This window comes from Diadema antillarum, unplaced genomic scaffold, assembly GCF_040938485.1.
Source record: "Diadema antillarum isolate AM-2024a unplaced genomic scaffold, OU_Dant_1.0 scf00000029, whole genome shotgun sequence".
Classification (NCBI taxonomy): domain Eukaryota; kingdom Metazoa; phylum Echinodermata; class Echinoidea; order Diadematoida; family Diadematidae; genus Diadema; species Diadema antillarum.
Genome location: NW_027270918.1, coordinates 8015231 through 8029211, shown reverse-complemented (window position 1 = coordinate 8029211; position 13981 = coordinate 8015231). Strand labels below are relative to the sequence as shown.

Sequence of the window (13981 nt, the reverse complement as noted above, 5' to 3'; positions counted from 1 at the left end):
GTTGCTCTCCCCCACACATGCCGAATGCTAGTGTATCTCTTTTAAACTGCCAGTTGTATGCTGCTGCACACTCCCATCCAAAAAACCTAAACAGAGTGAAAAACAAATATCAAAATGCAGAAGCATGCTCAGGATAAGCAACCACCGGTGCTCGTTAGGTATTCGACAAAGCATGTGGCCTTCGGCTTCACGTCTAATATTCCCCCTTTTTCCTCTTCCTCTCCGTCTTCTCTTCTGTCTCTCTTCACATCTCTTCCCCGCATCCTCTTCTTTAATTTCCTTTCTCTTCCAGCAGACGTGCTCTGTTGCCGGGCAGAATTCATTTGTTTGTTTTAGGAGACTGTGCACAGTACAATCTGTTATGCTGTTGGTGTGATGGCTGACAAGCAAGCAAAATATAGTAAAAACATCCTTCCCCCCCCCCCCCCCACCCCAAACTAATAATGATTACAGGGAAATCCATATTTCAGGTGTAATGGCAAGTACATGTTATACATGCAGACATTTACAATTTCCAGTAATTGCATTCAGTGCCTCAACCTGAGCCGAGTACATCAACACAAGAAGAATTTTACTTTGTTGTTGTTGTTTTTCCAAATATGCATACATTGTGTGCATATACTTGTAGTTTATGTATCAGATACACTGTATGCAACATGCAAGTTACAGGTGCATGACATTCTCTTCAGGTTTGGCTTTCACATCAGATTTATAGAATTTCACCAATATTGTCTCCTATTCTCTGAATAACTGAATGTGGGTTTTTGTATAAATGATTAGTTTCATAGAGAATTTTGTACCTTTCTAACACTTCACATTTAACACTCCATATAGTACCCACATTTTCTAACCAATTTGTTTTTTGTTTTTTTTTGTCTTTGTATCTTACAGAGTTCTACTGATGGGCAGACCATGCCGAAAGCAGCGTATGTACCAGGTGGGCCACCGCCACCTCCCGATGCCACAAGACCACAGGTGCCTGGCAAGAATGGTTCCATCATGCAGTGGAACCCACCAGCCCCCAATGCTCCTCCACCACCCCAGCTGATGAATGGCTACTCTGATGCTTACCCCCATCTCCAGAACCACCACCTCAGCCAGCAGCAACAGCAGCTGAAGGCGGAGGAGTCCATGAAGCAAGGACCAGAGCCTACCAGGAAGGATGTACCCCCTCCCAAGACTCCAGGAGAACCAAAGAGTGTGAAGGGGGCTGACAACAAAGAGCAAGGCCTCTCTGCCTTCTCCCCCACACCGGACAGCGGTAGCAAGCCTCACTTACCAGCAAACACACCACCAGCAATGGCAAGGGAGCTGGTAGAGAGGCACCACTATTATGAGAAGATGCTCCAGCAGCAGAAGCCGGGAGAACCCCATGCTGCCATGGCACTTAGAGGCATTCCACCCCCTGGCTTCCCCCATCATCCCCATCATCAATCCCTACCCCATAAACCTGACCTCAATAACCATATCAACATCAAGAAAGAGCCCACATCAGGTAGTAGTCTCCCAACAACGTCAATTCCACCCCCAGAAAAGAAGTCTCTCTCACCAGTTGATGCTGCAGAATCTTTACTCTCACTAAGCACCACAGTACCTGACAAAACAAACAAACTGACTGCAAGTAGCTCATCTAGTCAAGCCAAGCCCTCCATCAGTACCATGATGCTTGGACCTCTCCCACAGGTTGTCAAGAAAGAGGGCATTGATCCAAAACCCAGCACAGTTCCCAGACTGACTGCAGATTCATCTCTTCCATCATCTATTTCATCATTATCAACATCTAGTTCATCTAAGATTCCCTTCAACCCTCTGGACCCTGTCCATCCGGATGGGGTGGCAGCTAGGGCAGAGGTGCAGAAGCTAGCCCGGCAAATGCCCCCCAGCCCATACAGCAATATCATGCTGCCGACCCTGATGCAGAAGTCTGATGGGCGGCCGACGCCCTCTAAAGGGGGCCTGTCCATGGGCTCACATGGCACCAGCTCCATCCAGGCCATTCAGGGAGGCACGGGTGACAAGGGAGAGGGGGGCAAAGGTACCACGCTGCACCCGACCCCGCCCACTGTGGACTCCCTCTTGGAGAGACAAAAGCTGGAGAAAGGCTTGCAGACTCCACCAAGGCCAAGCAAGCCGGAGCTGGACACCCCTGAGAAAAGACACATGCAGCTGTTGTCAGAGGATGCTCGCATCGAGGCCCCCGACTGTGGCTGTCTCGGTAGGTTGCCTGCATCCTCCATTGTTTGTTCATGATGTACACAGATGATAGACTTCATTTGGCGGTATTCAAAGATTTGCTTATGGCACATGACAATTCAAAGAGTCATTTGATAGATTGTATACGTGTTATTGAAAAAGAAGCATTTCCTGAATGCGACATCATTATAGAAATGAAGAATTATAAACAATTCTGGTTTGGTAACTGGAATAATGCAACATGAATCCTCAATACACAGTGACACCCCCCCCCCCCCAAAAAAAAAAAAAAAAAAAGGAAAGAAAGAAGAGAAGTGCTGTTTATTGATTTCTTTCAAACTTTAAAGTTATTACAGCCATATATTTATTCCAGATAACAAAATTCCCTCAAAGGAATTTACATTTTGAACACAGTTGCTGTTTTTACAATTTGGTAACAATATTCTTATTTTTTACTTGTCTGTATGTGCTTGTTCCTTCAGAAAATGATATGGATGAGGCACCTTACTACACTCACCTGGGCTATGGACCAAACCTGCCAGCTATCCGTGAGCTTATTGAGAAGAGGTGAGGTGGTTACATTAACCTGTTGAAGACTAGTCCCGAGTATACTCGGGCAGGTGTCTATGGAAAATGCATGCTATAGCAAAATCAGTTCGTCCTCAACGGGTTAGATATCACCTTAGAGATTTTCATGTAAACGATGTGCGGGATTAAGTTACGCCATTGACTTATTCACGTGTATTAGATAATGAAATCGTATTGAGCGTTCCAGTGCAAGTTCTGGCACTGAAACTATGGTATCATTTGAGATAGATAATCATCTGATAGTTTTTCAAATAAACCTTAAATATGTTCAGTGTTAGCTAAAGCTCTAAGGAAAATGATAGGAGCTGGATTAAAAAAAAAAACAACACGAAATTATTGTACATTTTATAATGACATTGTACAAGAGATATAGTTTCCCTATTCCAATGTAGTGTAGACCAAAGAATGCCAATGATTAATTCCTGTGATGAATCTTTGCAAATGCAGTGTAAGTTGAGAAATTCTACAGTCATATTATTGCCAGCACAGTGTATGGTAAGGTCTGCCATTGCCTACAACATTTCTGTGTGATGTCATTTTGCTTTAAGCAAATATCATGTTTTAAATGTGTTCTTACTTTGACAGGAGTTCTTACCATGGTCCTCAGGTGAGGATTGAAAAGGTGGTGTACTCTGGGAAGGAGGGAAAGAGTTCTACAGGATGCCCCATTGCAAAATGGGTAAGCTATGTGGTATCTCCCCTAAAAGTGCAATATTTCTTATTGTGTTCAATATCATTAATTTCAACTTTTTACAAACTAGTGCAAAAAAGTAGAAAACACAGGCATTTTTGTCAGAGGGAATAAACGCAAACAGAGGGAATCTGACTAGAAAAGATTATAATTCATTAGTGGAAAAATGAGCTAGGAAAACAATGTTGTGTGTACAAACATACCGTCCTCTCTAGCAAGAGGCAAAACACTCTGTCCCTCGGATAGGACATAAAATGGAGGTCCTGTGTATGAGAGAGTCACAGCGCATGCACGTAAAAGATCCCGCTTCCTTCATTTATTGCAAAGAGCAGGGTGTTTAACCCGGTGAAGTGGTCCCACCTCACATCCACCTGGACCCCATGGAAGACCAGCTTAGCATAGCTGAATATGGGCTATCCAGCCATCTTCTCACATGGAAATGATCAAACAAACAAACAAGGATTTCATCAAAATGGAATCCCATTTTCTTTGCTCATTTTTCCACTAATAGATATCAGAATATGTACATGTACATCCTCTCCAAGAAACCCCAGCTCTTCCACTCTGAGGCCATTTTCGCAAAAAAATCTCTCACTCTCCTGCTTGAGGTTGAATTTCTCCTGCTTTAGCTGCATGTCTTTGCGCTGAAGATGCATTTTCTCCTGCTTAAAATTTAGCTTTTTCTTGACCAACTATACCTCTTTAAACACTTAACTAAATTCAAACAATTTCAGTATTCATGATGTCATCATTTGAATACATGTGCTTTATTTTGTGATATCTTATAAGTTCCAAAATAAGGCTATAAGACAGCACCAGAGGGCATGTGTAACCAATAGCGCTTGGACCACGGACCCCAGCCCAGGGGACGTCACACTCCGTGCTTGTGATGTGCGTTCTGCTCATGCTATTGTGCACGTTTTCACCCAGTCAGAGTCTCCAGTTTGCTAGAGGGTCCATGTGGGCAGGAGAATCTCCTGTGTAAGAGATGCGTGAGGTTACGGTCTCTGCTCTCATCCATGGAATTATAGCCAAGAGACGTTCAGTTGAATCAGGCCCAGTGCGAAAAATGAAGTTTCCACCTTAATGAGCACTGTGATTGTGTGGGAGCAAGGTTGCAGCCTGTGAACAGGCAGTCAATCTTGCAACTTACTCATTGTGCAGCTGAAAATTGGTTCAACTTACTGCTCTGTGACTTCAGAAAGCATTTTGTAAGAAGAGTTTCTGCAACATGACTTTATTATGTGGGAATTTCTGCAACATTTTAGATCACTTTTTACTTGTTAATTTGATCCGCTCTACATATTCTAATTGTATCATACACATTTTTCCAGTTTTTTGTCCCTTGTCTGTTTCGCAGCATTAAAGGCGCATAATCCCGGTAGTGTAGAGGGCGTTGTTGATGATACTGCCGATCACCATTAGCATTGATACGAAGATTGCCGCAGTTGAGCTGTCATCAAGAGTAAAGCGCGTAGGTGTTGCTAGGTAATGTTGCCTTCGTTGTCTTCTCTGCGCATCACGCAGTCTGTAGTAATGCCAGGGTGCGTGCATATGTGCTTCTTATTATGACATCACAAAAGAAGTTTGCTAAAGCTGTCATCCCCCTCAGCCGAATCATGAGCCGAACTGTGATCGGACCACTGACTACAGTGGATCGGACTTCTTCGGACTCGGGGGAAATGGGTCACAGTGTAAGCGCTAAAGAGGAGTCGATAGCGTAGGTCTCTCAGTAGGAAATTTGCGCCGTGCACCCACATACGCATTTGACTAAACCACCAGGACCATGTGCCTTTAAAGAGTTGGATAGAAAGAAAACAACATACAAGAGAAAAGGACACGCACACACACACACAGATAGATATAACAAAGCAAATGTTTGATTGGTCATGCCCTGTCACACAGACACGCCTCCTCATGGGGCATCCAAGTATGGCATTTCATTCAACCTGAGCACTTCACAGAGTCCTATTGTTACAATTTTCTATAGAATCAAGTGTCTGGTGGGGGACCTATCGGTTCTTTCAGTGGCAGTCATTCGGAAATATTGCCTGAGATTCACCCGGGCAGTCTGGCAAATAAGCTCCTGATAATGCTCTATATAGGTGTCTTGTGTGCAGACTGTGGTAGAGATGGCTTTTGGGGCAGCTTATGTGGCATGTCTTGTGACAGTCTGAACCTATTTCAGCCAGAATGTACAAGAGACAGATGTGAATTAAGCCCACTCTCTGTATGAGAGAGTGTTTTCTGTGTGTTGTTAGGAATGACAGATGACCATTGATTGCTTTTATGACCATTTTTTTTTGGGGGGGGGGGGAATAGGGCACAAGTATATGGTTTGTATTGCATTTGAGGGACTTACACATTCCTCGTAAAGGGTCACTTATACACTGCATGAATAAAGCCAAAGGATTGATATACTGTAAAACATGATATATTGGTGGCATGAAATTTTCGCGAATCGGAGCCGACGGCCTTTTTCGTGACGTTAAATTTTCGCGAAGTGCCACTGGCGTTCAATGCATATAGTGTAGACAAGAACTTTTGCTTGCATTTCAATTTTGCAAATCTTGGCGCTCGCGAAATCAAAATGCACGCAAACATTCCTCGTTTTACAGTACTTCCTTTTAATGCAAAATAAAGCTCTTGTGCTGGTGTTATTACTGTTAGTCAAGAAACCATAGGTAAAGTTGCTGTCAATTGCACGCTCCAGATAATGTCTTCATTTAAATGTCAACAGAAATGTTAACAGTCTTGTGTACTATGACAGTGATGTTGAAGTAACACTGCAATTGTTATGCTCTGTTCCATGTGCAGATAATCAGGAGGTCAAGCAGCGAAGAGAAGATCCTGGTCCTAGTTCGACATCGACCAGGACACCGCTGTGACACTGCCTACATCGTCAACGCCATCGTAGCTTGGGAGGGTGTGGACAGCCATGTTGCGGATGACACCTATGAGCTGCTGAGGACAACACTGCCTAATGGTGCCATTCCCACTGTCAGGCGATGTGGAACCAACGAGGAGTGAGTTTGTTTGTTTCAGTTCCATCTGAGAAGATGGCTGGATAGCCCATATTCAGCTGCAATAGCTGGTCTTCCATGGGGTCCAGTTGGATATAAGGCAGAACCACTTCACATGGTTAAACACCCTGCTCTCTGCGGTAAATAAATGAAGGGCATCTTTTATATGCATGAGTTGTGACTGAGCACATGAGTGCTCACCATGATGTCAGTTGCAAGTAGTTCAGTCAAGATATTTCCCTAATGGTGATGCAACCTGGATCCTGTACCCAGCAGGAAAATCTAGAGAGATATAAAAACCACCCAAGCTTAGGGAAAGATGAAGAGCCATCAATTTCAGCACATTCCCCTTGGAAGAGGAAACAGAGTGATCAGATTCATATTTTTCACATGATTATGGAGTAGGCAAAATCAAAACTTCCTTCTCTCACTACTTGGCTGATATTAAACATTTGTTTTATCTAGGACCACATTAAATCAAAAGCAAATATAAACTTACAGATTCTCAAGTAAGTGTCAACCTCTTCATTGTCAACGAATTCATGTAAGTCTCGGACAAAATGATTAACACCAGCTATATACATCATAGCATGTTGGGGCAAATTCCAGTTTAGTAGAGCATCAAGTTTCTATATCCATTTATCATTCAAAATTTGCAGCATCTTCAACAAGTTAGAGGAGGAAATATCTTTTGTTTGTCTTGTTATGATGTGTCAAAGCTTCCGTTGATAGAAACCAGGGCAAGGGGTAGTGTAATTTATGACGAATCTAAACCAAAGACCATGATTAAATGTATCTTGTAACTCTCGGTAGACGGAGATGAAGAGAATCACTATGATACTTGATGAGGTAATCCCTCGTGCAGCTCCGAGATACTAAACTGGGATGAACTATAGATATGTTTTATGAAGGTGTCATGATGATAAAGAATGTGTGCTGTTTGAGTAACATATGGACTCATCTTACTTGAAAGAATAAGAGTGCGGATATCAATATAATAATGGAATATCAGGACAAAGGACATTGGGTGATTTCAAGTTCGGTGCTAGTGCTAGTGCTATCTCCCAAGAAACTGCCTTAAATTGAGTTGACCAGAGGCCAGATTAGTGCAAACGATACCAATCACAGTTATCAATCCCCAATGCCTAGCCTTGTCTTCACACCACTGCAAAGAAAGCGGGATCAGGCTGAAATTGCACGACCAAAAAAGTGATGGCACTTGGTTCAAGTCAAATATTTAAAGATATCTTCATGGCTGCTTAGTTTTAGACATGTAATGGGGAAGATGGATTAAAATGCCACAAATTTCATGTCTTCTCCGATCTACAACGATATTAATTTTTCTCCCAGGCTCATTATGTGGCCATGTCTAGGAGTGTTCTTGTATATCCCACAGGTGACCATTACTTTAGCATAGACTAAGCATGTACAATGTGTATCTATTATGGATGTGAATGTGGGTCTTGCACATAACGACACTAACACCAACACCGATCATGAAATGACAGATATGATAGAGGCTGTTGTACACCAATGGGGAAAAAGCATGTAAATAACCAACACAAACAGTGGAGCTCAGTTCACCAGACGATATTCAACACCGGGCCTAGTACCAACTACTAGAAACCCATCATATTTTTTAGGTCATCCTGCCAACACCGACTGATTTTTAAGTTGGGTTGTATCGCCAGTGCTAGTGTTTAGATGACACTAACACTAGCACTAGCACCGAACTTACAGTCACTCATTGATAATCAGAGTTGTGCCACCTCTCTGTATTCCATCAGTGTCTCATTTCTCTCCACTAACTCCCTCTCTGCCTGCAGGAAGACATGTGCTTGTCAAGGATTCAGCCCAGACACCTGTGGTGCCTCTTTCTCCTTTGGCTGCTCCTGGTCCATGTACTACAACACCTGCAAGTTTGCACGCAGCCGGACACCAAAGAAATTCAAGTTGCTGGAATCTAACCCCGACATGGTGTGTGATTTTTATGTGTCCCTTTTTCCCCTTTTTGTATATACATTATGTCCTTTAACAAAATTACAATTACAAACGGATTTCCACATCGATAACTGTCAATATGATTAAACTGTCTGAATGCTATTTCAGAGTCTAGAAATATAACATCTTTCATGTACATCTATTTTTTCAGATAACCCCATTCAATTTTGTTTAATAGTGACAGAGAAATGTGGATTGTTGTAAAGCATGTTTTGGGTCTGTTTCTTCCAAGTTTAGCACTTGGATGCTCTTGGAACTGCATATTAATGTGGGAACACAATAGACAGAACTTGGAGGGAAGGGGTTCCTGACATGCTGTACAAAGATCCTCATTTCTCTTTTACCACTGAAGCAAATCAGATGATGTTTGGTGAAAATGTGGGTAATAAGTTATAGTTTCATACCCTGAAATTGTATTTGGATTGAATTCATATTTTTAAAGTTACCGTTATGGGGGGTCCGTTGTATTTTTATTTTTTCTGACGTACGGTAGCCATAGTCTTAGCTATCTCATTTAGTTTCCTTTCTTCCAATCTTTCTCCTTAGTATCCCCTTATAGCCATCTCTGTTCCTTTTTGTTGCATTAGTGAAAGACACCCCATCAAGGGATTGATGATCTTTCTCCAGTTAGAAAATTAAATTCCTTGAATTCAAGCACATTGTGTCCCACACATGTGATGGGCAGACCCTCAGCATTTAGTTACAAGTTTATGGGATAATTTTATCCTTTTGAAAGTAGAGGGCAGCATCCAAAGCTGGCTTTCTGTTTTTTGAGGAGGATGTGCCTCATTATGGATTGTTTATCTGAACCAGTTCCAAGATTTGATGGTTATGATAATGAGTTGGTTTAAAGAGACTGTACAGTACTGGTTGAGGTGTTGATTTATGTTTTTAACATTCTTAAGTGAGATAATGAGAAACCTCTTACGAAATATGAAAGAACATGTAATTTTAAGAAGGATTCAATGTTTATTTGATGGATATTGGTTTTCAAATGGCTGAGATATCAAAAAAAGTGATAATAATAAAAGGCGACAGGCCACAACTTTATCAGGATCTCTTTGTTTCACCTTGTTTCTGGATATCTCAGCCATTTCAAAACCGATTTTCATCAAATAAACTTTTGATACCCCTTCGAATTGCATGCTCTTTGACATCTCATAGAGTGGTTTCTGAATATCTCGCAAAACGATAAAAGCTAAATTCTCACCTCGACCAGAACTGTACACACCCTTTAATGTAATTCTAAAGAAGTGAAAACTGATTTGCTGCGTAGAGTTAGGATTGTTGTCATTTTCATGGCATAGTAATAATAATAGGCTGATGTAGCACATTGTGTTTCTGTCTTAATGCATTTTACATTGATGAAAACAACACAAACACTAACCCCCCCAAAAAAAAAGAAAAAAGAAAAAAAGATGCAGCTATCTTACTACGATACATATATGAATATGATATCTGACAGTAACAATGGTAGTGTAACAGATATTACTCGGAACATAATCTAAGAAGCAGATGGCAGAGTATTGGCGCCAGGATGGAGAAGGCCCAATGCCCGTATTATTTGGTGTTGGTTCTTGGAAGGATGAAGAGTTGAGAGTCTTGAGATTGTAGATATGTCTCGCTGGGACTTCTCTGTGATGATGTCAGAAAAGTATGATGGCACAGCATTATTTAGAGTCTTATAAACTAAAAGTAAAATCTCAAGGTGGATTTGCTGATAGAGTGGCAGCTAGTGGAGATCTGAAGGAATTGGTTTGATATGTTCATCTGCCATTTCCATCTACACAGAACACTTCAGAAAAGTGAGAGAAATGTGGACTAAGGTATCTCATTATGTGATTCTTGGTTTCTTCTTCAGGAGGAGGTATTGTCTGAGCGCTTCCAGAACCTTGCCACAGACCTGAGTCCTCTCTACAAGCGCCTGGCCCCAGAGTCCTTCAACAACCAGATAGCCTTCGAGGAGGAGGCCATTGAGTGCCGACTAGGGAAGCAGCAGGGGAGGCCTTTCGCTGGGGTGACGGCCTGCATGGACTTCTGTGCACACGCCCACAAGGACCAGCACAACATGAACAATGGATGCACGGTGGTGAGTATTGCTGCCTTGTGGCTGCGGAACTCTACAGTCAATCTTGATATTGGCATCCAAAATTCAGTGATTGCTACACAGCGTTGTAGTGGACTGGTGGTCAAAAATACAAAGAGGATAGACACTAGTAATATCCTTCAAGCCAGTTAATGGCTTATAAGGAACTGAAAGGCCAGTGGGTGATGCATTACTCTGCCTGATTAGATACTGTAGAACCAGAAATTTTTGCATGCATGAAATTTTGCAAAAGTTAAAAGCACACAAAAATTGTTGTCTACAAAATGCATTGAGTAACAGTACAATATGCTCAGAAAGAATGAACAGTTTGACCCTACTTATCCATTACGTCCTAATTGTGCCATGAAATTTCCTTGTACTTGTTAGCATTTCCTGTTGGAGACACATGGTGTGTTGCTCACTGCTAGTGTCTTTCATTCTTGGTCTGTTCACAGGTGGTCACATTAACCAAAGATGAGATTAGGAGTAAGCGACCCGACCCGGGAGATGAGCAGCTGCACGTCTTACCACTCTACTACCTAGACAGTACCGATGAATTTGGCAGTGCTGAGGGGCAGCAGAATAAAGTACGCAATGGAACTATAGAAGTCCTCACACACTACCACCACAAAATGAGGCTGCATGGTGGGGAGCCAGTAGTGCCCAAAGGAGCTATGAAATCTAGGAACTCTTCCAGCAATTCTAGCCCAGGCCGAGCCAAAGCCGCGGCAGCTGCTGCTGCCCAGGCTCAGAGGGAGCTCGAGAAGGAGCGTGAGCGGGAGAAGGAGCGGGAGCGCGAAAAGGAACGAGAAAGGGAAAGGGAGAACGAGAAGCGAGCAGCAGCAGCAGCTCAGAAGGAGCTGGGAGGAGGAGCCCATGGGATTCCCAAGGTGGAGCAGCCAGTGCCCCCACACTTGAATCCTCAGACCATGCAGATGTGGCCTCATTACCAACAAAGCCTGGAAGCCTTGCGTGCCCAGTGGCCTGGTGTGGAGATCCCTCCAGGTTTGATGGGGATGCGCCCCGAGTCCCATGCCCTGATGATGATGAATGGCTTGCACCGCGAGATGTTGACTCCTGGCGGAAGTATACCACCAGAGCTGGCCCACATGTATGCCCACTACTCCCGTTTCATGCCCCCTGGCTACGTTCATCCTGCCATGGCTGATATCATGATAAGAGAACAGCTTCAAAACAATCCAGCTGCACTTGCACGGTTTGTGACACCCTTCGGTCAGGATCCATACAGTGGACAATCAGCAAATCCTTATATGCAATTTCCTCAGTACCCCGACATCAAGCCAGATCCTGCACTACTCAACAAGGCACGCCTAGAAGGCCTCTATAGTCCTTTCCTTAGCCCTCATATGATGTCCCCTGGTGGGAGGGAAGCAAGCAGGGAAGCCTCACACACTCCTGCAGAATCCTCAAAGTATCCTTCACCAACCCTGAATGGGATCCGTCAAGACCAGCATCACCCACAGCCCCATCATCCGTCTCCATCGTCCTCCTCCTTACCCTCTGCTCCTCCATCCCATGGTAGCTCTCACGGCTCCTCACACAAGGATGGGATCTGGCGACCACCCATATTCCAGGACAGTCCTAAGAAAGCTCCCAGCCCTGCTCATCATCCTCACAGTAGCAGCAGCAGCCATCATGCCGAATCCTCCAAGACACCTCAAAAGTCGCCTGCACCTGTTGACAAATCAATCCGGCCAGGAGATCCCAGAGATCCGTATGTGTTCAGGGACGATACTCCAAGTACTAAGCCAGTCCATCCCCATTTCAAAGGCTGTGATGGGAAGCAGTCAAAGAGCAAGTCTGACAGCCACCCACATCCTGAGAGAATGAATTCTCATGACAGCAAGGACCTGAAACATGACTTGCCTCATGTTGCTCCAAGTCTGCAGGATGCTGCACATACCCCACCCCCAGCCAGGAATGAGGAGGAGTATTTCTCTGACAGCGAAAAGTGTTTCGAAGACCCAACCATTGGAGGGGTAGCGGTTGCCCTCACCCATGGCTCCGTGCTGTTTGAGTGCGCCAAGCGTGAACTTCATGCCACCACGTCACTTCTCAACCCTTGCCGCCAGCGCCCCACACGAATTAGCCTTGTCTTTTACCAGCATAAGCGGATGACTTTTAAGAACCACGGTCTGGAGCTGTATGAGAAGAAAATGGCGGCTCGCTCCCTGGAGCAAGAAAATGGAGAATCGCCTGGCACCCCGTCAGGCAAAGGCAAAAAGAAGCGGCCAGCTTCTACTGACGATTCAAATAAAGAATCTGCCAAGAAGAAGAAGACTGAGGTTGAGCTGCCCAAAGTGCCCACAAAGTGTGCTGTAACTCCCTTCACTAACAGCACTGTGACTCTTGCATCTTATGCTTTCCCCACAGTAACAGGACCGTACCAAAAGTGGGTTTGATGTGAAGACAGGTGTTAGTAGCCCCTCTGGTGATGCGCAAGTCTTGGTGCAAGGTCCCTCACAACAGACACATTCATATTAGTAGTTTTCTCACGCACCATTCTGGCTATGTCACTTCTCAGGATGTGTTTTGCAAGCTGTCTTCAAACAGAGTTCACATAGGTGGTCCTATAACCAATCATGTAAAGGAACATTCTTCCCCCAACGTTTCTTCTCAACTGCTGTATCAAAATGGAGTTTAGCTTAGATGCTTTGTTCAGTTGTTTACATTGTGCCATTCCAAAAGCCACATTCAATATTGTGCAGTGTAAACGTGCCTTTTGCCTTTTACCAATTTTGATTTCTCATGTGTGTAAGACCAGATCTCTGTCATAAATCTTTTTCTTACACTTCACTTCACTGCACCCCAAGACTAAAAAACAGTGATATGATGTCTTAGATATCAGTATGAAGCTGCAGCATCATTTACACTTTTTCAACAGAATGTGTGATATTGTTGCATAATTGATTGTATGCATCAGAGCATGTTCACACTTGTATCCTCCCACTAGTTGCTTTCTTTTTACACCACAAGATAGTCGAAGTGAACAGGGACCAAACTTTTTATATGACAGCATACTCTAATGATAGAGTTAGATTTTATTTTTGTGAAGCAATGAAGTAGAAGTAGTTTGTCAAATGACGTGAGGTGCTTTTTCGGTGTGATTTTTATCCGGTCTCAACCTTCGTGTTTTTACTGTACAAATCACCCTAGCGTCACACTTGATAGATTTTCTTCTCTTTTTTTTAATGGATGTATCATAGTTTCGGACAATGCAAAACTGGATATTGTATAGTGCTGTTCTATTTAATATACTCGAGTGTATCACGCGAGCCATCATGGGATTTATTTTGTGTGTCTTAGTGTAACTGCTTACTGAAATGTGTGTTTTTGTGAAAATTTAGTAGCAGAACCCTCTTAGAAAAGAAAAATAGC

The 13981-nt window shown here is 43.3% G+C and overlaps 1 protein-coding gene across 1 annotated transcript in view; it reads left to right on the top strand.

Moving 5' to 3' along the window:
* The window catches only part of LOC139739233 (uncharacterized), a 102588-nt gene extending 89176 nt beyond the window's left edge, over positions 1 to 13412 (top strand). Inside the window, exons 5-11 of the mRNA XM_071649852.1 lie at positions 892 to 2215; positions 2676 to 2760; positions 3367 to 3460; positions 6290 to 6498; positions 8322 to 8472; positions 10358 to 10585; positions 11038 to 13412. Coding sequence (XP_071505953.1) covers positions 892 to 2215; positions 2676 to 2760; positions 3367 to 3460; positions 6290 to 6498; positions 8322 to 8472; positions 10358 to 10585; positions 11038 to 13005 — 4059 coding nt within the window. The 3' untranslated portion in view covers positions 13006 to 13412. The remainder of the gene's footprint in view (positions 1 to 891; positions 2216 to 2675; positions 2761 to 3366; positions 3461 to 6289; positions 6499 to 8321; positions 8473 to 10357; positions 10586 to 11037) is intronic.
* Positions 13413 to 13981: the final 569 nt, after the last annotated feature.